Source organism: Mastigoproctus giganteus, chromosome 4 (assembly GCF_048544385.1).
Source record: "Mastigoproctus giganteus isolate SK-2022 chromosome 4, ASM4854438v1, whole genome shotgun sequence".
Taxonomy (NCBI): Eukaryota; Metazoa; Arthropoda; class Arachnida; order Uropygi; family Thelyphonidae; genus Mastigoproctus; species Mastigoproctus giganteus.
Window position 1 is genome coordinate 122,176,265 of NC_143578.1, and position 26,046 is coordinate 122,202,310.

Consider the following 26,046-nt stretch of genomic DNA (forward strand, 5'->3'; position numbering starts at 1 on the left):
TCACCCCTCTGTTCGTTCAAAATACCTGTCCAGCTGAGCCTTAAACTTATTTAGGCTATCAACCTCCACCACAAGGGATGGCAGTCTGTTCCACCAACCAACCACCCGCTATAACCATAGTTTCTTTTCAGTATGGTTAGTAAAGAAACTATATTCTTGAATTCTTGCTACAGCTGTGAGCATAGGTGTAATAAATAGATCAGTGTAAATGTGTGAAACTAAGTTATTCTGTGCATATGAGATTTTCATACTTTGAAAATTCTCATGATCCTGGATTGCTGTGATGCACATTTCCATTCAAGCACTGAAGTCAAATATTAGAGTGCCCTCCAAAGAGCACAAGCATCATGCAGGCACTGGTTCAGGATGTCATTCATAACTTGAAGAAATCCTTAACAGATCTGATCCTGCCTTGTACATTATTTGATTTGCCAACTTGAAAATAAAGTGGTGTTGCTCTAAAAATGGGATGTGCTAGATGTCCTTCAAAAAAAAAAAAAAATAATAATAATAATAAATAAATAAAATAAATATATATCTACCTCATCTATCGGTCACCTCTAATAATTTGTTTAATCCTTCTTTAGATTTATTCCAACCATTCACTTCCACACCAGATGGAAGTTTGTTTCAACAATTAATTACTCTCTGGCTGAATGAAAGAAAATTTTTACTGCAGCTATCCTTTTCAATTTAAATTTACATCCCCTTATGTGTGTGTTGTACAAGAAAAAGTAAGGATGCCATCAGCATTTAGTTTACTCAATCTATTTAAAGCCTTAAACACTTCAATCAGATTTTCCCACTGGTGCCTAGTTTCTAGGAACAGCAATTTACAAAATTGAAGTCTTTCTTGATAAGTGTACCCTATTGTGACAATGAATTAATCTTATTGCAACTTTCTGCACCTGTTATAACATATTCACATCCTTCCTAAAATGAGGCTTCCTGACCCAATTGAAGTATTCAAGATGCAGCTTAAACATTTTCTTACGTGAGATAACCACGTCCTTGTCCCTGCTGGAAAAATTCCTGTATATCATTGACACAACCCCATGAGCAGGGGGCTGTGTCAATGATGTACAGGAATTTTGCAGCAGCCTGTCTGCACTGACTAAAAAATATTGAACTGTGCAATTATTCAGGTCTCTTTCCTTCCAAAAAACTTGAGCATAGTAACTCCCAATTGATATATTGCTCTATTTGGGTGGTACTCATAATGTTAAACCTGACCTGCCACTTTTCAGCCCATTTGCCTAAATTTCTAGCTCTTATTGCAGTAGTATGTTTTGGCTAATTTCACAAACTACCTGCCAACTTGGTACCATCTGTGAACATAGACAATACGATTTTTATTCCTTCATCAATATTATTAATGAATACTGAAAAAAGGGCCACAGTGATGAACCCTATTGTTATTATTTGGTTTTTAGGAGCATTAGCAACTAAGGCCATATTGCTCCGGGATATGCGGTGGTCATTCCCTGACCTTTCTGCATCCTCCGTATTTGGTGGTGACGGGCTCGAATCCCGGTCTAATCAAGAAGCATGTGCTACGTACTGTTGCTCCTTCCCACCTGGCTACGGAGGCGCCAATGAACCCTAAGGGATGCCACTAATAGCATTAGTCCAAGCACAGCAGTGTCTATAAATAACCATTCTATATCTTTTGCCACTCATCTGTCCATATGCATTGAACCATCCATCTTTATCCATAGCAGTTGCTTGCCTCTAATACCAAACTGCGCCAAATTTTGTACAGCAATCTTTAGTCGAACAGAGTCAAAAGCTTGATTGAAATCTATGTTTATTATATCAAAATTATATTTTACATCCAGTTTCTTTGTTACTGTATATTAATTGCTAATCGGACTGGTGTGTACACTCCAATATTTTCCCAGGACCAGAAGTCAAGCATACAGGTGTATGCTTTGGTCTCCTTTTGTGACTGGAGAGAAGTTTGCATATCACTAATCTACAGGTACTTCTTCTGAATCTAAGGAAACTCTCATAATTATGGTCAAAGGTTTGCTTACCCCTTTTGTTGCTTCTTTTAAATACAATTGGCTAGATTCCATCAGCCCTACTGCTATCTTATTTTTAACTTCAACAGAATCTCAAATCAAAGAAGAATGGTTGATGTGTAGAAACTTTTCTTCAGCCAGTAAGTAGTTGATTATTGGAAGAAACTTTTATCTAATGTTGTAGAAGCAGATAGTTTTAATAAATTCAATGAAGAACTAGACAAACTATTAGAGCAGATGGACAGGTGATATGGGATGTGTGTTTTTTTGATGCTGTATAATTTTGCTTTCCTGCCACTAATACTTATCTATTTTCTTCTCAGTTATTGCAAAATAATTTAGCTCCCAGTTATAACTTGGTGTACTTCTGGTATCTCCATCCCTGTTGTTGGTTGTTATTGTTTAGGAGCTATTGGCACAAGAGCACATGTAATGTTCAGAATTCCTGTTTTGTCTCGGTCGATGTTAGAATACCATTACTTTGCATTATAATCATTAGTTACTACACAAATGATGTAATATTAACTTTTAAGTATTGGAAGTAGCCACTTAACTTAAGAAAAAAGAAAATGAAAAAAGAAAATTCGTAATATTTGGGTGGTTATCTAGAATTATTTTGAGAGTTAGGTTGTTTTGGTCATTCATTACAGCTTGCAATGCTGTAAGGTGTTCCCTTTCAAATTTTGGATAGATAACTATAACGTGCTGTACTAATAGTGGATCTCGACAGTTATGACATGGAGGAGGGTCTTCACCTCTGAGCAGATAGGAGTGAATCATGGTATATGCCTGATTTGTAGCTGAGCAAGGATCACTTCTTTGTGTCTGCTAGATTGGAGGCTAGTATGCCATAGTAATAGTAGTAACAGTAATAACCACACAGTGCAAGGAAGCTAGAGGCTTTTGCTTCACTGGCCAAAAAAAAAAAAAAAAAAACAACCAAGTAGATAAGAAAATACAAATTATTTGCTTCCCTCCTCACATAGGTAACTATCCAGTTGACCTTTTGAATTTATTCAAACTGTCAGCCTCAACTACCTGTAAAGGCAACCTGTTCCAGTGATCAGTGACTCACTGGCTAAAAAAAACTTCCTACAATCTAGTCTAAACCTCTTTCCCTGTAATTTGAAAAACAGTGAAAATTCCACATTCGTTCATTTTACTAACCCCTCTCGGAGCCTTACAAACCTCAATGAGGTCACCTCTAATATGCCTGGTTGCCAAGCTCGGTAGCTCACATATTCAGAGTCTTTCCTCATATGGTCGCCCATTTGTCAATCTCAACATGCAAGTTCTGTCTTTGGATCCTTTCAAGAAACTCAGCATCTTTTTTTTTCTTCAGATGAGATCTCCATACTTGAACACAGTATTCCAAATGTAGTCTTACGAATGCCTTATACAGTGGGATTATGACCTCTATATCTCTATATCACACAGATAATGTGTGATAAATCATTGATAGAACACAATTTGTGGATTGGTATTCCCCAAGTGTAAGATCTTGCATTTAACTGCATTAAAACATAGCTGCCACTTCTCTGACTATCTTTGAAGTCTGTTCAAGTCATCCTGAAGGAAATCTGCTTGGCAATGATCATTAACGATACTGGGAATCTTTTTTTTAACGTCATCTGCAATTTTTGACATCATACCTTTTATCTCTTTGTCAACTTCACTAATGAAATTGTGAAACAATGGTGGTCCAAGTGACGATCCTTGAGGGATCTCGCTCCTGACTTTACAAAGATCTAAAGCATATCCATTAATGACAACCCTCTGCCTTCAGCCCTGCTGCCACCCAGAAATCCGTTCATGACAGACCGAGTCAAATGCTTTGCTAAAACCCAAATACACTATGTTGAAACTGTTTCCTAAATCTAGCTCATGAGTAACTGTGTCAAAATAGCCTGCTAAGCTAGTTAAGCATCATTTATTCTTAACAAAGCCATGTTGTATGTCTTTCAGAATGTCATATCTATCTAAATGTCCCTGGATTGCATTCTTAATCATTGCCTCTAAGATTTTTCCAGTTAAGTCAGACTACCATCTGTAGTTACCAACTTCACTCTTAGAACCGCTTTTGTACTGGCGATACATTGGCTGTTCTCCAATACAAAGGAATCTCTCTCCCTTGAGTCCAAAGATTTTTTTTTTTTTTTTGTTAGTTGTTGGCGCATCGGCTTCTGTGGCCATAATGCACCTCCCAAAGTTTTTGCATTTTACTCTGATCCAAGCCCGAGGCGGGATTTGAACTCGCGACCTTTGGGTTGCCAGGCAGGCACTTTACCCACCTGGCTAGCCTGGTCGGCAAGTCCAAAGATGCCCTCACAGTTATCCTCAATGGTTCAATACACTCCCTCAAAACTATTATATGTCATCAACTCCAGGAGCTTTACTCGCCTTTATGCTCAAAAGTTTTTCAAATAAACAGTCATCTATAGTTACGATATCACTAACTTTATATGGCTTAGCCTCACTCACACAGCCTCTTCTCAGCATGAAGGGTCTTTCGTCACTAAAGACTAATGCAAAGTACCTATTCAATTCATCCACAACATCAGCTGGTTTATCTAAGACTTTCCACACCCAGTGCAGAAGGGTCTGATCTGATTAGCTTTCTTCTTTGTTATATTCACATACATGAAAAATTCCTTGCTCTCTTATCCAATGCTTTTTCATATGCAGCCTGGCCTCCCTGACCTTATATGTGGTAATATTATCGATTAACTTGTACCTGTTGTAGGCTTCAGTACTTTTCATTGTTCTGTAACTGTCCCATGCTATCTTGTTTTCTGCTCTATTTGACCAGCCTGATCCTCAGGCATCCATTCTGGCATCCTCCTCCTCCTCCTGCAATATTTTCTTAAAGGTGTGTATGCATTCGATGCTTCTGTAATTTGTGCTTTAAAATATTCCATAATTCAAATGTATTCACCATCCTCCGGCAATCCGCCCAGTTCACAGATGCCATATAGCACCTTAAACTGTCAAAGTCGAATCATCATTCTTTTCTTTCTTGCTTTCTTGGTGATTCCCTTCTACTTTTCTCTCTCCCTCTCTCTCAGGGTAATGCGGAATTTTTTTTTTTTTTTTTTTTGGCTGGTGCAGCATAAGCCTCAGACTTCCTTGCACCATATGGCTAATAATAATAATAATAATAATAATGTCCCCTCTTCTGAAGTTAAAACTTATGCCTTTACCTTTAACTACTGCAATATTTTTCATTTTCCAACTGATGATTGCATGATCACTTCCTGACAATGGTTCCTGTATTTTAAGCCCAGTGATGTCATCTGATTCGTTAGTAATGATGAGGTCAAGAATATTTTCACCCCCGGTACTTTCTGTAACATGCTGGTACAAATAATAATCTAGTTTATTTAAAAAAGTTCTTTTCCATTGTGACTTTCTCCCCGCTTATTCCAATCAATCTGGAGCAGATTAAAGCTTCTCATATGACATTCACTTGCCCATTCCATCTGCATGTAAAGACTCTCATCATATTCTTCACAATCTTCTTGTCTGTAGATTAATCCCACTCTCATTGTTCCTTTGCTTCTCATTGTTCCTTTTAATACAAAAACAGAGTATTTCCTCCATATTTAATATCAACTAAATATTGAGTAAATACAGTACTAATTGTAAGTTATACTTTAAGACAGAATAATTTGCTCAGGCTACTCACCTGAAAGGACATAAATTCAAATTGAGGAAAGACAATTGTAGAACAGATGTGTGGAAATTTGCCTTTAGCCAGTGGGTGGTTGATAGTTGGAACAAACTTATATCTGTCGTAGTGTAGGTCGAAAACCTAAATAAGTTCAAAGCAGAACTGGACAAGCATTTGGAGTGAATGAATGGGTGAAATGGGAAGTTTTTTTTTTTTTTTTTTGGCTAATGTTATATAAGCATGCTTTCTTGCATCATATGCCTCTACTGAATGCTAATTTCATATTAAATTTCTGAATTTGATTTTGTTTACAAATAACACAAAGAATAAAAATTAAATTACAAAATTTCATGCTGTTTGGCTCTGTAGTCAATTCTTAAACTGAGAGGACAAAAGAAATCAAGAAAAGCTGGTTTCATTTAACTTATATAAAAATAATAAAACTTTATTACAAAGCATTAATGATAATTTCAATCAACAGTATTTCAAGACATTTACTCCAACAACTGATAACAGTAAACAATTTTTCTGTTTGAAATATTTGTCACTAAAAAATTATATTGGCTCCAGCTGTCTCTACCTGTGAATATAAATGTTAAAATATACAAAATACATAATTAAATTTAACTATTGGAAAGTCCCATTATTACTTCACCTCACCTCCATATTAAAAATTAAATGTGATAAATCTAAATTTAAAAAAAATCAGTAATGACAATTTCTCATTGAGGGAATCAACATATGCAGTGCAATTCTATAACATAAATTTAAGGTAACCCCAAACACAAAATGTTATTAGAACCTATAGTACTCTAGTACCATTTACAGGTTGAGAAGACAGAAGATGTATGAGATGAGACAATTGAATTTCTGTACACTAATTTTCAGGAAGACAAGGAGAACAGTTCCAAAGAACAGGAGTAGAAGGGATAAATGATGAGGAAAAGTTAGTTCAATGAGTTTGTAAGTGACAATGCATCTGCTAACCTAACTAGTTAAAAATCTAGGAGTTTGAAAGAGTCTCGAGGAACAACTCTCCTCCACACCAGATGCGAAACCAATATCCCATGATAAGGTTATGAATTTGAGTCACAGTAATCCCAAATTAGATTATCATTTGGGGATAGCACACTCAACATTGTTGAAGACAAAAACAACCATGTGGTTGTAATACAGTTTGGCAGGAAGTTCTCTCAAAAATGATAAGGTAATTTTGCTACCAAAGATAAAAAAGGTAACTATATCTCTGTACAAATCAATGTTCAGACTACATCTTAAATAACATATACAGGTCTGAAAGCCTCATTTTAGGAAAGATATGGAATTGACTGTAAGGGTATATATGACAGCAACAAGACTAATTGTGTATGAAAATATACAGAAAGAGATGCCTGTTTTATAAGCTACAAAAGTTGAAAACTGGGTATTAGCAAGGGCATCTGAGTGATGTGTTTAAGGCCAAAAAGAGTTTAAGAACCCTAAAGGGCACATTTTCTCTTTATAGGATGTTTCAAATAAGGTACATAGATTCAAATTAAACTGGATGTAAGAAAATTTGTCTTCAGTCGTAGAGTATTCAATTATTGGAACAAGAACAAATTACCAATAGCCCTGTAGAGCCAGAGAGCTTACATCGATTTAAAGAGGGATTACATAAATATTTTGAAGAAACAGATAAAATATAAAACTAGAGGGATATTTTATTTCATTGTTATTTATTTACTTATTATTGATTGTTACAGGCAAGAGACCTTTCATGGCGAGGAGAAACTGAATGCATCCAAGCAGTACGAAAGTAATGATATTGAAATTGTAGATTATTAGAAAAATTTTCAAGTCTAAAGGCAGGCAAGGTTCCTTGAGCTGTGGCACATACCTTGTAATTTTGAGAGGGGTGGTAAGAGAGTGCATTGAACCATTACAATTAATTATGAGGATATTGCCGGACTCTGATACGATTTCTTCAGATTAGAGAAGTGCCAAGAAGTGAAATTTTTAATTATATTTTGAGTTTTACAGTGTGCCTGCTTATTTTTCTTTTTTTGGCATGGCTGCCAGAGGGTTAAACTTGAATGAATAAAGTTAATACGATTAAAGCTTTTCTTGAAACTTTGGAATATCAAAAAATATTAAGTTCATGCAGGCTGGGAAGGAAATAATGTACTTACTGCTAATGAGATACTGGGTATATTGCTTATCATGAACTTCTACCTTGATGTTAAGGGGTGGAAGTTCTTTTTTATCAGCATCATTTGCAGTATTTCACTTTTGAAAACAGTTCTTCCCAAATAAACAGCAGGTATTTTCAGACAATATTGTAAGCACAATAGCATGCTTTAGGCATTAAACAAAATTATTAAGAGGAAGGAATAAGCTTGTTAAATTTCACCAGCTATATATACATAAGGAAACTGATTATAGTTCTTCACTGCACTGTAGTGTGATTAGTTATAATTGTATCTATTGGGTTGTGGCTCAAAGTCTTTTAAAAACTATTGCATCAGAAATAATAATTTATTATTTTAACTGTCCCCAGGTGTTACTGAAATCTGTGTGTTTATTTGTTCATAGTCCAATTTGCATGTGGTGCAGGCTGAAAAATTTGCCTCCAGAAATTCTTCCAGTCATTAATGGGATTCAAACTCAGAACTCTCCAAATGAGTGACAAATGGTTAAACTACTATACTGTCACAGAGGACATTTCACCAGAAATAAAAGAATTGAAGAACCTTCTGATTAAGCCAATGGTAAAGAGAAAGGTAAACTGCAGCCATTATCAACCCACTGCAAGATGGAAGCCTCCTCAACAATTCATGTTGAGGGAAATGGACCATAATCTGTCATGCTGGTCCAGTGCGGGTTGGTAAATCGTATTTAGCAGTCAGGGGCTTGAACCCTGGTCTACTCAAGGAGCGTGTGCTACTGCACTCCCGCTCCTGACCACTCGGCTACAATGAACTGATGAAATTAAGAAAGTTACACTACAAAGGTTGGGGGAAAAACTAAATTTTAGCATTTATAGAAAACCTACTAATATGAGCATATTATTACACTACAATAGCTACCACCCATACACATACAAAAAATCGGTCATGCTTAACCAGTTTTTAAATGCTTTCAAATATTCCACTACACAAAGGGAGTTAACAGTTGGAAATTGAGGAACTAACAAGGAGATTCCTAAATAGCAGTTATCCAATTACCTCTGTTAATAAAATTAAATTGATTTCCCAGGAAAAGATAACTAATAACAATCCAAAAACAAATATTGACAAAAAGCATTTTATTATAGTCCCATATGAGAAAACTGGTATAACAAATTAAATGATTTATGTATGGGTACAGATATGAAAGTAATGACAGTATGAAAGTATATGACAGCTAGATTGACCAATAAATTACATACATTATTAAAGAAGGGTTCCTCAAATTCTTCCTTTCAGCAAACACATGATCTTGTTTATAGCATTTTGTGTAAAGACTGTGACTCGGTTTACGTTGGATCTACTTGGGGGGGTGTTGGATTTTTGCATTAAACAACATGAGGCTTCTGTACGTGTGTCAAGAGCAAATGCTTCAGAGTTGGCATTCCAAGCTGTGAATGAGGCACATTCCTTTCTTTGTAATGGAGCTAAAATAATTAATATTCAGCACAATTATAGTAAATTACTTATTGCTGAAACACTTGAAATGAAACTCCGTAAAAACTCAATTAACATTCATAGACCTTTTTTAATATTGGATGATTGGTCCTATAAATGCATGCATGGTGAGGACTAAATTACTTTTAAATACTTATGCATCGACACATTTTTTAGTTTCATTCTGTCCTGTGAACACAAAGTATTGATAAGTTTCCATCTAACTCAAGGAGGAAGAATTCTGTCTTCACGTATTTCTTATTTAGTTGTTCTTTCTACTATGAGTAAATTTGACATAATGTTTTCCTATAATGATGGTTGCATCACAGTTGATAGTTTTGGGATTGGGTTGGGGGCCTCGATTGTGAATTCCAGGTTATTGAGTTGGTGTCGTAGCTATCGTTATAGAACACGTTAAATTCACTGTATTTTAATTAATTTACATGATGGACTAGTACAGTTGGATAAGAAGCCTTCCTATAAAGAGATCAAGGTCCCTGTATTATTTACTAAAAGTAACAAAAAATATAGGAGATATTGAGTAGATAATAGCTCTTATTATACTAAGTTGATATGTTATGGAAAATATGAGTGAACGAGCAAACCTTTTCCACTTTCTTGGTAAACAGCTACCTGTACTATCATCTTATTAAGATAAAATATATCAAAAAGTTTGAGGATATCTGCAAATAAAAAAATGAAAATGAAAATTTTAACTTTACTATTTGCAGAACTCTTTTAACATATTGAGATCATTTTGATGGATCTAGGTTTTTTTTTTTTTTTTGCTATTCCACACTCAAAAACCAGTGTTCATTCAGGAGTAACTCAAAGTAGCTTCCAAGATAATTTCTTTGCTACAGATTACTAAAAACTTGAGAAATCTATTTTGAATTGAGTCAAAATATCCTATGCAAAAAGAAATTACTTGTATATGATTTCACATTAGTGTCAGTGGGCTAAGTAACTGCAAAAATTATATCCGTATAAATTCGTAGGTGGCTTACAAACCTCATAAAATCAGGTTGAGAGCTAGACAAGGTCTATGGGCCATGAATTTTACATCCCTGAATATGCCCCCTCACCCCTGTGAATTACAACCATGGCTCGCACTCAACTGTAAGTGCACATCCATGCATATTTTCTCCAGGACAGTTATAACCCTGAATTTTTATACACAAGCAAGTATTAGGGGCATTTGATGCAAGAAAGCAAGCTTATGCAGCATCAGCCAAAAAAAAAAAAAAAAAAAACAAAAACCCACTTCCACTTCACCCCTCTGTTCGTTCAAAATACCTGTCCAGCTGAGCCTTAAACTTATTTAGGCTACCAACCTCCACCACAAGGGATGGAAGTCTGTTCCACCAACCAACCACCCGCTGGCTAAAGGCAAATTTCCGCACGTCTATCCCACATCTGTCTTTCCTCAATTTGAATTTATGCCCTCTCAGGTGATTTTTCTGAGCTAGAGGAAGAATCCCATCAGCATTGAGCATGCTTAAACCATTCAAGGCTTTATACACCTCTATCAGATCACCTCACTGGTGCCTAGTCTCCAGACACTGTAATTTGCAAAACTTAAGCCTTTCTTTGTAAGAGCACCCCTTTGTTCCATTAACTAATCTTGTTGCCCTTCTCTGTACTCGTTCCAGCAGCTCTACATCCTTCTTGAAATGAGGCCTCCAGACCTGTATACAGTACTCTAGGTGTGGCCTGACCATTGCCTTACACAAGGGAATAATCACCTCCTTATCCCTGCTGGAAAAATTCCTGTATATCATTGACAATACTCCATGAGCTACTCTTGCAGCCCATCTGCACTGCTCAGAGAACTTCATATCTGCCTGCACAACCACCCCCAAGTCCCTTTCATTCTCTACCACTGTCAGTGTAGTACCACAGAGTTGATACGTTGCTCTGGGGTTGCTGTTTCCCATGTGTAGTACTTTACATTTGTCAATGTTAAACTTCATTTGCCACCTCTCAGCCCATCTGCTCAACCTTTCCAGATCCTGTTGCAGCAGCATAGTGTCAGTAGTGTCCTTGACAACCCTGCCAACCTTTGTATCGTCTGCAAACTTGGACATTAAGCTTGATATACCATCATCAATATCATTTATAAATACAGAAAACAATAATGGACCCAACACTGAGCCCTGAGGGACTCCACTAATAACATTAGTCCACGATGAGCAGTGTCCATTGATTACCACTCTCTGTCTTCTCCCCCTCAACCACCCCTTTATCCATAGCAGCAATTTGCCTCCAATGTCACACTGCTCCAATTTGTGTAGCAGTCTTCCATGTGCAACAGTATCAAAAGCCTTTCTAAGATCCAAGTATATAATATCAAAGTTATTCCCTGCATCCAGTTCTTTTGTGACTGCATCATAATATCCAATCAAATTGGCCAGGCAAGACTTCCCCTTAACAAAACCATGCTGTGTCCGAGCTATAACTGAAGTCTTGTCTAAATGATCCTGCAGTGCTTCTTTAACCAGTGCCTCCATTAATTTTCCTGGAACAGAAGTTAAGCTCACAGGTCTATAATTACTTGTGTCAGCCTTTGATCCTCCTTTGTGAATTGGGGTCACATTTGCACATTTCCAGTCTATGGGTACCTCCCCTGAGTCCAAGGAAGCTCTCATAAATATGGCTAAGGGTTTGCTTACTTCCTTTGCTGCCTCCTTTAATATAACTGGATAGATCCCATCCACCCCAGGTGCCTTTCTTGTGTTTATCTTCAACAGTTTCTCCTCCACTTTACTCCCAGTTATTTCAAGATTCTGTAGCTTACTGTTAGAGTTGAATACACCTCTGGCATTCCCCTCGCTGAATAACTCCTCATGTGTGAATGTCGATGCAAAATATTCATTTAGTTTGTTAGCTACCTGAGCAGGGTCATCAACAGTTGACCCATCAATATCAAGTGGACCAATCTGATTCATCCCCTTCCTTCTAGAGTTTACATAAGTAAAGAACTCTTTGCTGTTTTTCTTTGCATCCCTTGCCTTGCCAAGGATTTCTCGTAATCTGCCTTCACCTGCCTAACCTCCTTTGTAACTTGGTTGCATATCAACTTGTATCCATCATAGGCTTCTGTGTCATGTGTTAATTTGTAAGTATCCCATGCATTTTTCTTCTCTGCCATATGCCTCATTAGTTCATCTGACATCCATTTTGGCCTAAACCTTGAACAATATTTCTTAGTTGGTATGTAAAGCCTACTAGCTTCCAAGATTAATTCTTTGAATGCTTCCTATTTTGAATTTGCTGTTGGTAACATCATTAGTTGGTCCCACTGTATAGAATTTAAATACAGTCTCAGTCCATCGTAGTCGCCTTTACGGAAGCAATAACCCTCCCCTTTACCCCTAATGGTAGTTACCTCTTTGAGTAAATCCCACTTCAGCACACTGTGATCACTGTCACCTAGTGGTTCATTTATCTGCAGATTCTTAATGCATGAAGAATCACTGCTGATAATCAAATCAAGAGTATTATAATGTATGAAGCAAACTGCATGACTGTTTTATATAATTAATCTGACTGTATTTCTTATTTTAAAAAAATACCATCACATTTATATTAAATTAAAATTTATATTTGTGTGGATGAATTTCTTTCACTTATTCTAATTATTTTTTTCAATAGCACTTTTCACATCCGAATCTAAGAAAATGATGTAGAATCACAAGAAGATTTTAGGTAAAATGAGGTGGAGACCAACATTTATTTAATTTTTGTAGAATAAAAACATAGTGATTTATATTTTACTTTATACATCAATTAAAGCAGTGTTTCTGAACCTTTTCATATAGTACATATATCCTAAGCTTTTGAAGGTTTGACTTGGAGTATTACTGTTTAGGCATACATTTTATTTTTGAATTGGTAATGATACTTCACAGCATGCATGCATGCACGCACGCACGCACACACACACACACACACACACACACACACACACACACACACACAAGCACACAAGTTTGAGATTCATTAAGTTAGGGTAATAATTAACTAAGGATAAAGGATGAATACAGCATTAATTAATTAAGTCAAAACGTTCTTATTTTTAACCCAGGCAACAAAAATTGTATTCTGAAAGTAATGAAGCTGCTTGGCAGAACACACATTAAGTTTCAGATATTGAGTATTTAGATTTTGCATTTCCAAAAGTGGGAAGCTTTTACCATGAAAAAGGCCACCAGGAGTTTTTTACTACAATAAATTTCAGCACTTATTTGAAACAGGAAAGAAAAAAAAATTTGATTAATATTTCATTAGAGGACAAAGAAACTCAAATCTTATATTTTTATATTATAGTTCAAGAGTAATGTGCAAAAAAAAAAGTTCTTTGACAAATATTCAGATTAGTGGGATTACATTATGAATCAGTTTGGGATATATATTCATATACTAATTTCAAAACCGCACACAGTTTTGAAGTCATTATATGGTACCCTATTAATTGCCTTCTCCTTGTAAATTTGCATCAGAAAATTGATGAAAAACACGAATAGTATTCAGTTTATCATCTCATTGGGACATGTTTACATAGATACGTATAATTTGTTCTTAATCAAGGCACAAAAAATTTCTAATAAACCGATGTGACCAGTAAAGATTAAAGAGGTGGGCCATTTATTTGAAGGGATGGGGGGGAGGAATGGTTATTTGAGATAAAATAAATAAATTTTATCCATTTTGAACATTCCTTCTAATAATGTTCCCCTCTTGAAAAAATCCTTGCAGTCTCTTATATCCCATGAATGGTGCAGGATTAAGCAAAAAAATCATGTAGCACGACACCATTCATCTGTAAAATTCACTATTCATTTTTTTTCTTGAAGGCTAGACTTTGTGATACCATCGTTTATTTTAACAATATAAAATATATATTACTATTATTTTTTAATCGCAACAGAACACCGATGACAGCTTTCTTTCTTGGATTTTGTTGTTATTAGTTAATAAGGCACACAGGAAATGAGTGATAACTGGTGAAACCACTACACTGTGATGGAGGACTTTCCTTAGTTCAAAAAGTGTTATGTGAGTGGGGAGTTGGTGTAATTCTCAAATTTTTGAAAAATAAAAAAAAAAACAAGAAAAAAGAACTTTAAATAACAATACCATATATTCTTTGCTATTTCAATCTTTTTTTTTTCATGAGTTCCGATGTACCAAAAAAAAAAAAAAAGTTACAGAGCAGACATGCTGGTGTACTACATATACCAACAATCAATAATCTAGTTTTTTATCACCATATTTCTTAAATTTTACAGGATTAATGGTGATCAAAAGTCAAAATGATAATGAAGGAATTTTAAAATTGACATGGTCATCAAATATGTCAAGTTATGTCTTTAATTAAATTCCACTAATGTGGAATTTAATTAAAGACATAACTTGACATATCTGATCACTGCCACACATCTACCAACGAAGGAACAAATAAAGGTCAAGTTGATATAGAATTAGAATCAGACCAGGTAGATTCCGTAAACAACTGATGTAATTGCAAATAAGGATGAATCAGAGCCTGTGAATGACAACTATCCAAAAAACGTCTGTTAATGTTTCACTATTAGATTTCAGTACTGATCCAGCTAAATGGAAAATAAATGCTGATCTCATTCATCATGTTACCCAAAATTTGCAATCTCAGAATTTGGAGTGCGAATTGAAATTAACATCTAAAAATTTTGGCGAAAAAGTAAGATATGCAAGAAAAGAATTATTTTATAGGAAAATAGTGAGGTCTTATATTGAGGAATCACAATTATAATGGTGAGGAATCACAACACATGAAAAATCAAAAGAATATTTCACTTCTATATCTAATATGTTACAGTTCCAAAAGTCTGCCTGTATTGACACAAAATTGCAAATCGAGAAGGAAAATGCAATTAAATACTGGACTGAAGTTTTAAGAAAAGTAGTTGCGGTGATAAAATTTTTGGCAGAAAGAGGTATAGCTTTTCGTGGTGATAATGAGCAATACAATAATCCTGACAATGGCAACTTCCTCGGGTGTATTGATCTTCTATCTGAGTTTGATCCTTTTATAAAAGAGCATACAGAAATCCAAGAAGTGGAAATGTTTCGTACCTGTCTTCAACTACATATGTAGAATTTATCAGTTTATTAGAGTCAAAAGTGTTGGCACACATCACATCTGAAATTAAAGCCAAATATTATGGCATCAGCACAGATTTAACACCTGATATAAGTCATACAGATCAATTGTCAGTCATTATTTGTTATGCATCAAAAGATGGCGGAGTACATGAGCATTTCTTGATGTTTGTTCCCATTGGAAAGCATGACGCAAAATACATATGATCTTACAATGACAACGCTGCTAATATGAGTGGGATGTATTCTGGAGTCCAAGCCAGATTCAAGGAAGTCAACAAACTAGCAGTATGGGTTCCATGTGCTCCACACAGTCTTAATTTAGTAGGGACCACATCTGCAGAAAGCTGTTTGGTTGCCGCTAATTTTTTTTGGCATTTCACAGTCACTCCACATTCTTTGCAGCCTTACCACAAAGATGGTCAAAATTGAGTACGATGGAGAATACAATCTCGATCAAAAATCTATCAGACACAAGGTGGTCATCATGTTACAATGCTGCAAGATCATTGAAAAAAAAAATCAGTAAAATTCACGCAGAAAAAACTGGCAGTGGTTCATGAAGCAAAAGCTTTGATAAATAAACTGAACAGGTTAGAAATAGCATTAATGACTATCATTTGGGAAGATCTAAAAAATATGGAGTGAATAAAGCAATTCAAGAACTTGGAATTGAATTATGCATGATTGTGAAATTATATGATACTCTTCTGGATTATTTGATTGATATGGTCGAGACGAAGACAAATTTGATGATTTATTTAAAAAATGGCAAAAGAATTACTTCCAAATTCTGATTACAGGCAATATGAAGACCAAAAGCGGAAAAGGAAGGAACTGTTTGATGAAACACCAGAGGAATTGGTACCAGCAGAACTAAGTGCAAAAAATACATTTCGAATTTAAGTTTTTTAATGTATCGCAGACGTACTAGTCACAGAAATGACAAAACAACGTGCTCCATACAGTACATTGTATGCTACCTTCAGTTTTCTTATAGATAAATCTATGTCAAAAGAAGAAATTCGATCCAAAGCCACAGTTAGTCAACACCTACTAGTCTGACTTAGAAATAGACTTCATTAATGAATTCCTATTGTTTTCGGCACTATACAAGGACAAAATGTCTGTGGCAGACTTAATTGGATTGAATGCTGAAGGAGAGCTCTCATTTTCGAAATTTAAGCAGATCAAGAACTGTGTATGCTCAACTATGAGCCAAGATCGCTATAGTCGTTGGCACGTCTATGTAGCAATGTTACATGTCATATGGATTTCGAGGACATTATTAAATATTTTGCTACGAGAAGCCGAAGCAAGAAACTTTTGTAATCTTAAGACACGTTACACGTAATCTAGATACTGACGATATTGTGGATTTTGTTTCTTTTTAATTTTAAGTATAATATTGAAGTTTATAGTTACATTATTTTTAAGTCTGAAAACCTTTTCCTCCCTATTTTTTTACTTCTTTTTTCCTTCCTTCGTAGGTCCTAGGCACAGTGCCTAATGGGAAATTCGACACTAGTTACAAGAACAGATATATGGAAATATTTATTCTTGTAACCTCTGCCTTCAGCCACAGGTATTTGATTGTTGGAACAAGCTTCCATCTGGTATTATGGAAGTGAGTAGTTTGAATCATTTTAAGGATGAAAGAACTAAACAAATCCTTAGAGGAGACGGATAGATGTGGGAAGTTTTTTTTTTTTTTTTCACTGATACAGTATAAACTTGTTTTCTTGCATCATTTGCCACTATTGATACTAATAAAAAAAAAAAAACATCTTTATGAGGAAAGACATTCCAAAATCACTAATGGGATACTGTCCAATTAATGATAGAATCCTTATGATTAAATTAACAGCAAAACCCTTCAATATAGTAATAATTCAGGTATATTCCCCTACTGTGACCACTCAGACCTTGAGGTTGAAAAATTCTATGAGAATATCCAAACAGCTATTTCAGGGTAAAACCTGATGATGTACTAATTGTCATGGGAGATCTAAATGCAAAGATTGGAGCAGAAAAAACATCCTCATGCATGGGAAAACATGAACTGGGAAAAAAGAATGAAAGAGGCCAAAGATTTATACAATTCTGTGAATAGAACAAACTAATAATAATGAACTCAATGTTCCAGTATCCATCCAGAAGACTCTATACATGGAAGAGCCTGGAGACATTATTAGAAACCAAATAGATTACTTCATGATAAAAGAAAGGTTTAATAATTCTATCAAGCAAGCAAAAACATATCCAGGGGCAGATATGGGTTCAGATCATAACCTAATTGTAGCAAAAGATAATAAAACTTAAAAATATAAGAAAGCCACAAGTGAAAAAGAAAAAGGATGTTAAGACCTTAGAGATAGAAGAACACAGAAAGAAATTTGAAAACAAAGTGTAGTCAGTTCTGCTAATGCACATTTTTGGAAGACGAATTTGCTCCAACACGGCTGGTATCTTAGGGAACAATGAGAGTATAATGTGATTTTACCACTGGCTAATGCACGATTTCATCTGTGAGTAACACCAGGTGAATGCAAAACCTGACACCAAGCTGAACATAGCGACCTGCGCAGCAATACATACAAGTTAAGCTTAAAAAATATCAAATGTGTGAGAGCTATATTTACCACTATACACTGGTGTCCAAAGTGCATCCAGCCCTTAAAATCGTAACTGTCATCAGAATAATGTAAGTATATGGCAATATTTCTTACAGATTGCATCATATAATTTTTGCCCGTGTAGGTGATGGCGTAATATTGCACATCAGCTGTTACTTTCAGCGATATAAGCATGCTCTGCAAGATTTGCAGTCATTCCTTGCTTGTGTCAGGATGGCAAGCTACGTGCAGTTGACACCACAAAGAAAGAGTGCTATTGTTGCTTTACGTGAGGAAGGATATTCTTCCCATCACACTGCTCATAGTGTGTCTTGTAATCAGTTGACAGCGAGTAGATTTCTTTCCAAACTCAAGAATACTGGTTCTGCTAATAGAAAAAAAAAAGGGAACCGGATGCAAACGAGTCTCCATGCCAAAACAGGACCGTGTTTTGAAGAGCTTATGCTTTAAAAACTATAAAGCTTCTTCATCTGAGCTGAAAAGAGAATGGGAAGAACATACAGAAGTTGTAGCAAGTGCAATACCAGTCAGAAGATGCTGCTTCAAAAATGGAATTGTAGCCCGTGGTCCAAAAAAGCTCCTCCTCACACAAAAAATGAAAAAGGTCCAATTAATTTGGTGTAAGGAGCATGTCAAATGGACCCTGAGCAGTGGAAGTCAATTATTTTCTCAGATGAGAAAAAATTCCACCTGCATGGCTCTGATGGGAGACAAACGATTTGCCATAGACGTGAAGAATATCATCCAGACTGTATGGTGTCTACAGTGAAATTCCCTACCAGCCAAATGGTATGGGGGTACATTTCGTATTGCAAAGTAGGTCACTTGCAGTTTATAAAAGGTTCCGAAAATGCCAATGGATACCTGGCTATATTGGAAGGCAAATTGCAACCAACCATTAGAGACCATTTCAACCTGCCAAGTAACTGCATCTTTCAGGATGACTCTGCAACTTGTCATCAGGCAAAAAGTGTAAGTTGGCACTTCTGTAGTTACTTTAGGTTCATTTCTGCAGAAAGAGGTTTGACAGTAATGTGTTTACATTTGTTACTGATGAAAAAATGGTTGGAAGAACAGTTCATTACAACTCTTAGCTGGCCAGGAAACACCCCCGGACTTGAATCTTATAGAGAACTGTCGGCATTGTGTGGAATCTGCAGTTCCCAGAAAGAAACCAAAGACCCTTTGTGAATTTCAGGAAGCCATAATTCATGTTTGGAACCACAAACTATCAGTTGATTATTTTGATTATCTTCGATGGTGTGCCTCTGTCATCAGGGCCAGAGGCGATTCAACTAAATATTAGTTTCCACCTTGTGAACTTTTCATTTTGTTTTCCATTTAAAATGATAAACTGAAGCAAATTGAGGGATTCTGATAACATTTCAGTCATAATTGCCGTGTTTACCAAAACTGTTGTATAAAGGTTGCAAATGCTCATTTTGGAATATTTTGAGAGCACCTATCAAATATTACTTACTTTCTCTTAACTATTAATAAATATCTTTTGTTTATATTTCTATTTGTGATGTTAGTCATTAGTGTTACATACCATCACAAAAAAGGGTTAGAAATGTGAAATTTCTCAGATGATGCATTTTCTTTGAATAGCAGTGTAGTTGTATTGGTCAGAGACACACTCTTGTCATTCGGTGTATTCACAAGATAACCGGTCATATGACCAGTTATCTTGTGAAGGCTTGCTTGTGTTGGGATGGCAAGTTACGTGCAGTTGACACCACAAAGAAAGTGCTATTGTTGCTTTACGTGAGGAAGGATGTTTTTCCCCATCACACTGCTTATAGTGTGTCTTGTAATCAGTTGACAGCGAGTAGATTTCTTTCCAAACTCAAGAATACCAGTCCTGCTAATAGGAAAAAAACAAGGAACCGGATGCAAATGAGTCTCCATGCCATAATATTGTATGACTCATGTTTCAGGAGCTCACCTTTTTCTGTTCAAAAATAAATTTCGTGAGGCGGGAGCAGAGGAGCACATTTCTGGAGGTTACTACCATGAAACAATAAAAAAACAATTTGCAATTCCTGGTTTATTGGGCTTTTCTGTCAGTGCAATCTAATTATAAATGGATAGTAAACTCAATCTTATTGCATTTGCGATAATACCGATAGATGGAATTCTCTCGGTTTTTACATTATTATGGTGAAATGTGTTTCCCCTTCCATGAAATCTTCAATTATATAAAAAACATAAATTTGCAGAATCTTCTGTTCATTCCTGTTTTTTATACTACATAAACTTGTCACTCCGTATCTCATTTGTTCAATTTATGCATGCCATATTCGTCATTATTGATAGCTTATTTTTTTTTAACTGTTTTAAATTTTACAATTAAAAAAAAATGTCAATGAATAGAAATATCAATTAGTAAGTATATATTACAGTGCTATATTTACTGTAATATTTATTATAAATTTGGGGCTTTTTTTTTATTTTTTTTTTATGTAAACCACAAACACGAGAGGTATTAGAATCTATAGTCTTAGTACCGTGCTTGGGTTGGAAGTTGAGAAGACGAAAGAAGATATTTGTTGACATTGGACTTGAACTTCTGTTGACTGTAATTTTCAGGAAATACGTATGAAGGAAGGTTGTTCCAGAAAACGGCAGTCGACTGAATAAATGACAAAGATGAAAAGTTGGTTCTATGAGTTTGAAGTTGGACAGTAAATGGATGTTGGCTGCTGGTGGCACATGTTTGGACTTTTTTGAAAGAGAGAGCAGGAATTATAGAAGCCAATTCAGAAGAACAGTGCCCATGGAAGTATCTGTAGAAGAGGCATGCAGCAGAAACAGAACGTCTATGAGACAGCGAGTGGAAAGACTTTGTTAAAGATGAATCATTAATTAACCTAACTGCCCTCTTCTGAATGGAATCAAGAAGACTGAGAGAGGTTTTGGGGGCACCACCCTACGTGAGAACAATATTCCATGGCAGGGCGGATTTGCGATTTATACAAAGTGAGCAGCTGTTTGGAAGAAAAGTAATGCCGAGAGCGAAAGAGAAACCCAAGTTTTTTAGATGCAGAGGAAGCAATATTTGTAATGTGCTTGTGCCAAGAGAGAGATTAGAAGTCAAGGTAATCCCCAAAAGAGATATATCATTTTGCCTAGAAATCGGAGTGTCACCAAAGGAAAGCATAGGAGCAGAAGAATCCCTTTTGCGAGATATAAGACAAGACTGAGTTTTAGAAGGAATGAAATCAACTAAGTTGTCTTTGTCCCACTGGAGAATTACCTGAAGATTGGCATTTAGGGAATTGGTAGTGGATATTCGAGAAACTGAAGCTGATTGAGCAGGACAAGGTTTCTCAAAATGGAAAGTGGAATGCAATGTGCTATCATCGGCAAAACTATGGATAGGATTTCCAGTCAATAGAAGAAGGTCATTAATATACAAGAGGAAAAGAGTGGGGGAAAGAACTGAACCTTGGGGGACACCGGCATTAGTGGAGAAGTTAGAAGACACAGAGCCATCTATCATCACCCTCCGTGAGCAATCAGAGAGAAAACTGAATAACCAATTACTAAAAACAGTTGGCAAACCATAAGATGGAAGCTTGTTTAGAAGACCTTTATGCCAAACACGATTGAAAGCCTTCGAGATGTCAAGAGCAACTACTTGTGTTTCACCGAACCTTTCCATTGAATTAATCCATAAATGGGTAACATAAGCCAGAATATCGCCAGTGGATCGACACTGATGGAATCCATACTGGCGATCGTTGATCAGCCGGAAGGTTTCTAGGTAGTTTAAGAGCTGGCGGTTAATTGATTTCTCCATTACTTTAGAAAGAGAAGTAATTGCAATGGGACGATAACTGGATGGGAGGGATTTGTCACCCTTTTTAGGAACTGGCTGGATATGAGCAAATTTCCAAGCAGAAGGAAAAACACCTTTGAAATAAGAAAGTGAAAAAACGAGGCAAAGAACAGTAGTGAGTTCAGGAGCACAGGATTTGAGAACAAGTGGAGAAATACCATCAGGACCTGGAGCTTTCTTAGCATCAAGATTCATCAAAATACTTCTGACATCCTTTTGACGGAAGACCACAGGAGGCATTGAATGGAGCGTGTTGGGAATGGTGGGAGGTGTTTTACCAAGATCATTAATACATGAGTTGGAAGAAAAATGGGATGCTAGCAGGTCAGCTTTATCCTTGGCTGAAGTGACAACAGAACCATCTGGTTTGGACAGAGGTGGGAGCAGAGATGGGCAAAAGTTGCGGTCAATAGCTTTGGCAAGAGACCAGAATGCTCGGCTACCATTAGGGCAAGAAGCAAGTTTTCTACTCTTAGCCTGTTAAAACTCTAGTTTGGACTGATTAATAACTGCTTTACAATTGTTGCAAGCTTTGGTGTACGCAAAAACTGAAACTGAAGAAATAGAAACAAGCCAATTACAATATGAAACATTCTTCTCTTGAACAGCCTTAGCACATTTATTGGAAAACCAAGGTTTAGATAAAGGACGAGATTTTAATGTGGAGTGTGGGATAAAGGATTCCATTCCTGCAAGAATAATTTCACTCACATGATCTGAGCAAACGTTGACATCAGAAGTTTTGAAACAGTAATCCGACCAAGGAAAAGAAGTTTCACAGGCCATCCCATTTTGCATTCTTGTAATGCCAAACAACACGAGGTTGGGAATAACCATGAGATAAAGGTTCCATTGGAGAAGAGACAATCACCAAGTTGTGATCTGAAGTGCCTAAAGGACCTCTCACTTCGACCGTGTACTTAGAAGGGTTGTTTGTGAGAAAAAGATCAAGCTTTTTGGCAGTATGATTAGGATTGTCCGGTATTTTTGTAGGTAAATGAACAATCTGTGCAAGGTCATTAGTAATTGCAAAAACCTCAGCATCTCGACCAGCTGGGTCGGTGTGACTAGAAAACGGAAGCCAGCTGGAGTTGTGAACATTAAAATCACCAAGGAAAATTACCTCGCTGTTAGGAAAGTTGGACTGGAGAAAGTCAAGTTGCAAAGAGAGAAAGTCAAAGAGCTCCAAGTGATTAGTGGAGTTGGGAGAATGGTAGAGACAACAGATGAATTTGACATAATGAGGCAGAGAGATTTTAAGCCAGAGAAGATCAAAGAGAGGAGATTCCAAATTGCCAAGTCCCATTTTGCATTCTTTTAATGCCAAACAACACGAGGTTGGGAATAGCCATGAGATAAAGGTTCCATTGGAGAAGAGACAATCACCAAGTTGTGATCTGAAGTGCCTAAAGTCACAGGGAATATCAGAATAACAAAATCACAGGGAATATCAGAACGGACATATGCACAAGTACCACCTTTGAAGCGAAAGGAATCATACAGCGAATAATTTGGGCATCTGAGATGAGCAGTAGTTGAATCAACCGATAACTGAGATTCTGTCAGAAAAGGTACATGGGGTTTGGCAGACTGCAAGTGGAAATGGACATCATTGAGATTAGAATTGAGACCACGAATATTTGTGAAATGAATTAGGAAGTGCTTGGGAGGTTTAGATCTTTTGACAATTAAGGGGCTAAGAGGGGAACAGGCATTCTGTGTGTTATCAGACACTCTGTCTGAAACACTGATGGATCCAATATCTTTCTATTTCAGAAGATTTACGAAGTCTGGTTGGCCTACCTCCCTAAAATCCACTCATGCACACCTTCTCAATGGTAAGCCCTGTTACGTCACCTAAGTGACGTAATAGGGCGATTCTGCTTTCTTCTCCACTTCCCTGAGTGTAATACCACACAGTTGGTACGTTTCTCTTGGTTTACTTCTACCCATATGCATTACTTTGCATTTGTCAATGTTAAACTTCAGTTGCCACTTCTCAGCCCATTTGCTCAACTTCTCTAGATCCAGTTGCCGTAGCATACTGTGTTTACTGTTGTTCACAACCCTGTCAACCTTTGTATCATCTGCAGACTTGGACGTTAATCCTGATATACCTTCATCAATATCACTGATGAAGGTATATCAGGATTATCATTGATGAAATTGATGAATACACAAAACAACAATGGGCCCAGCACCGAATGCTGGGGAACTCCAATAATAACATTAATTGATGAAGACAAGTATCCATTCATTACCACTCTCTGTCATCCCACTCAACCATCCCTTTATCCATTGCCACAACTTTTCCTTAATGCCATGCCATTCCAATTTGTACAGCAGTCTTCCATGTGTAACAGTATCAAAAGCTTTCCTGAAATCCAAGTATATGATATCAAAATTATTTTTGTATCCCGTTATTTTGTGACCACATCATGATATCCAATCAAACTGGTCAGCAAAACCTCCGTTTAATAAAGCATGCTGTGCCTTAACAACTTTTGCAGTCTTGTCTAGATGATCCTGCAATGCTTCTTTAACCAGTGACTCCATTATTTCCCCAGGAACACAAGTTAAACTAACAGGTCTATAATTACTTGTATCACCTTTTGAACCCCTTTTGTGAATTTGGGATACATTTGGACACCTCCCGTCCATGGGGACTACCCCTAAGTCCAAGGAAGCTGTAATAATTATGGCTAAGGGTGTGCTTACTTCCCTGCCTCCTTTAATATAACTAGATAGATCCCATCCACCCCACGTGCCTTCCTTATGTTTAACTTCAACAATTTCTCCTCCACTTTGCTCTCAGTTATTACAAAATCACTTAGCTCCCTGTTAGAGTTTGATTAGCTTCTGGCATTCGCCTCCTTGAATAACTCCTCATGTGTGAATGTAGATGCAAAATACTCATTCAGTTTATCAGCTACCTCAGCATGATCGTCAATAGTGAAACCATTTATGTTAAGTGGACCAATCTGATTCACCTCCTTTCCTTCTACAGTTTACATAAGTAAAGAACTCTTTGCTATTTTTCTTTGCATCTTTTGGCAAAGATTTCTTGTAATCTGCCTTCGCCAGCCTAACCTCCTTTGTGACTTAATTACAGACTAGCTTATATCTGCCATAGGCTTCTGTGTTGCCTGATAATTTATATGCATCCCATGCATTTTTCTTCTTTGCTACAAGTCTCATTAATTCATCTGACATCTATTTAGGCCTAAACCTTGAACAGTATTTCTTAATTGGTATGAAAGCCTAGTAGTCTCCAAGATGTAGTCCCTGAAGGCTTCCCATTTAGAATTCTCTGCTGGTAACATCAGTTGATCCCACTGCATAGAATTTAAAAATTGTCTGAGATCACTGTAGTCACATTTATGAAAGCAAAAGCCCTTCTGTTTACCCTTGATGGTAGTTACATCTTTAAATGAATTTCACACTGTGATCACTGTCAACCAAACAAGTAAACTCCTATGTCTACCTAGAACAGGGGCTCACATCTGTTGAGTATAGGCTTGGCACATCCAGGGTCCTGAGCTGGATATCATCATTCTTCTCTGTCTTGGTGATTCCCTTCTACTTTTCTTTCTTTCTCTCTCTCTCTCTCTCAGGGTAACTTGGGAATTTATTTTTGGCTGGTGCAGCATAAGCCTCAGGCTTCCTTGCACCATGTAGCTAATAATAATAACACCAAATCACTGATGATGGGAAAACTTTACAAGAGGTCAAAAGAATTGAAATAGCAAGAAAGGTCTTTCTTTCTGGACATGAAGATCTTAACATCAAGGGAATTACACCTAGAGACCAGGATAAGGTTAACAAAATGTTATGCGTCGTCTACCCTCGTATATGGATCTGAAATATGGATTATTACAAAGGATGCCGAGAAATATATTAAGGCATTTGAAATGTGGCTCTTAAGGAGAATTATAAGAATATCTTGCACCAAAAGAAAGTCAAATGCAGAAGTGCTGGCCTTAACAAAAGGAAGTAAAAGAACTCATGACTGTCATTAAACAAATGAAAAGAAGGTATCTTGGTCACCTTCTCAGACATGACTCTATACAAAAGAAGCTGTTGGAAG

At 36.5% G+C, this 26,046-nt stretch overlaps 2 protein-coding genes across 3 annotated transcripts in view; one reads left to right on the forward strand and one right to left on the reverse strand.

Moving 5' to 3' along the window:
* Cib2 (Calcium and integrin binding family member 2) overlaps nt 1-7,518 on the forward strand; it is a 78,712-nt gene extending 71,194 nt beyond the window's left edge. Inside the window, exon 6 of the mRNA XM_090372351.1 lies at nt 7,437-7,518. Within this exon, the coding sequence (XP_090228477.1) occupies nt 7,437-7,518 (82 nt within the window). The remainder of the gene's footprint in view (nt 1-7,436) is intronic.
* Nucleotides 1-26,046, reverse strand: part of LOC150087035 (tetratricopeptide repeat protein 37) — a 702,248-nt gene that overhangs the window by 10,205 nt on the left and 665,997 nt on the right. The gene's annotated exons all lie outside the window — the stretch shown is intronic.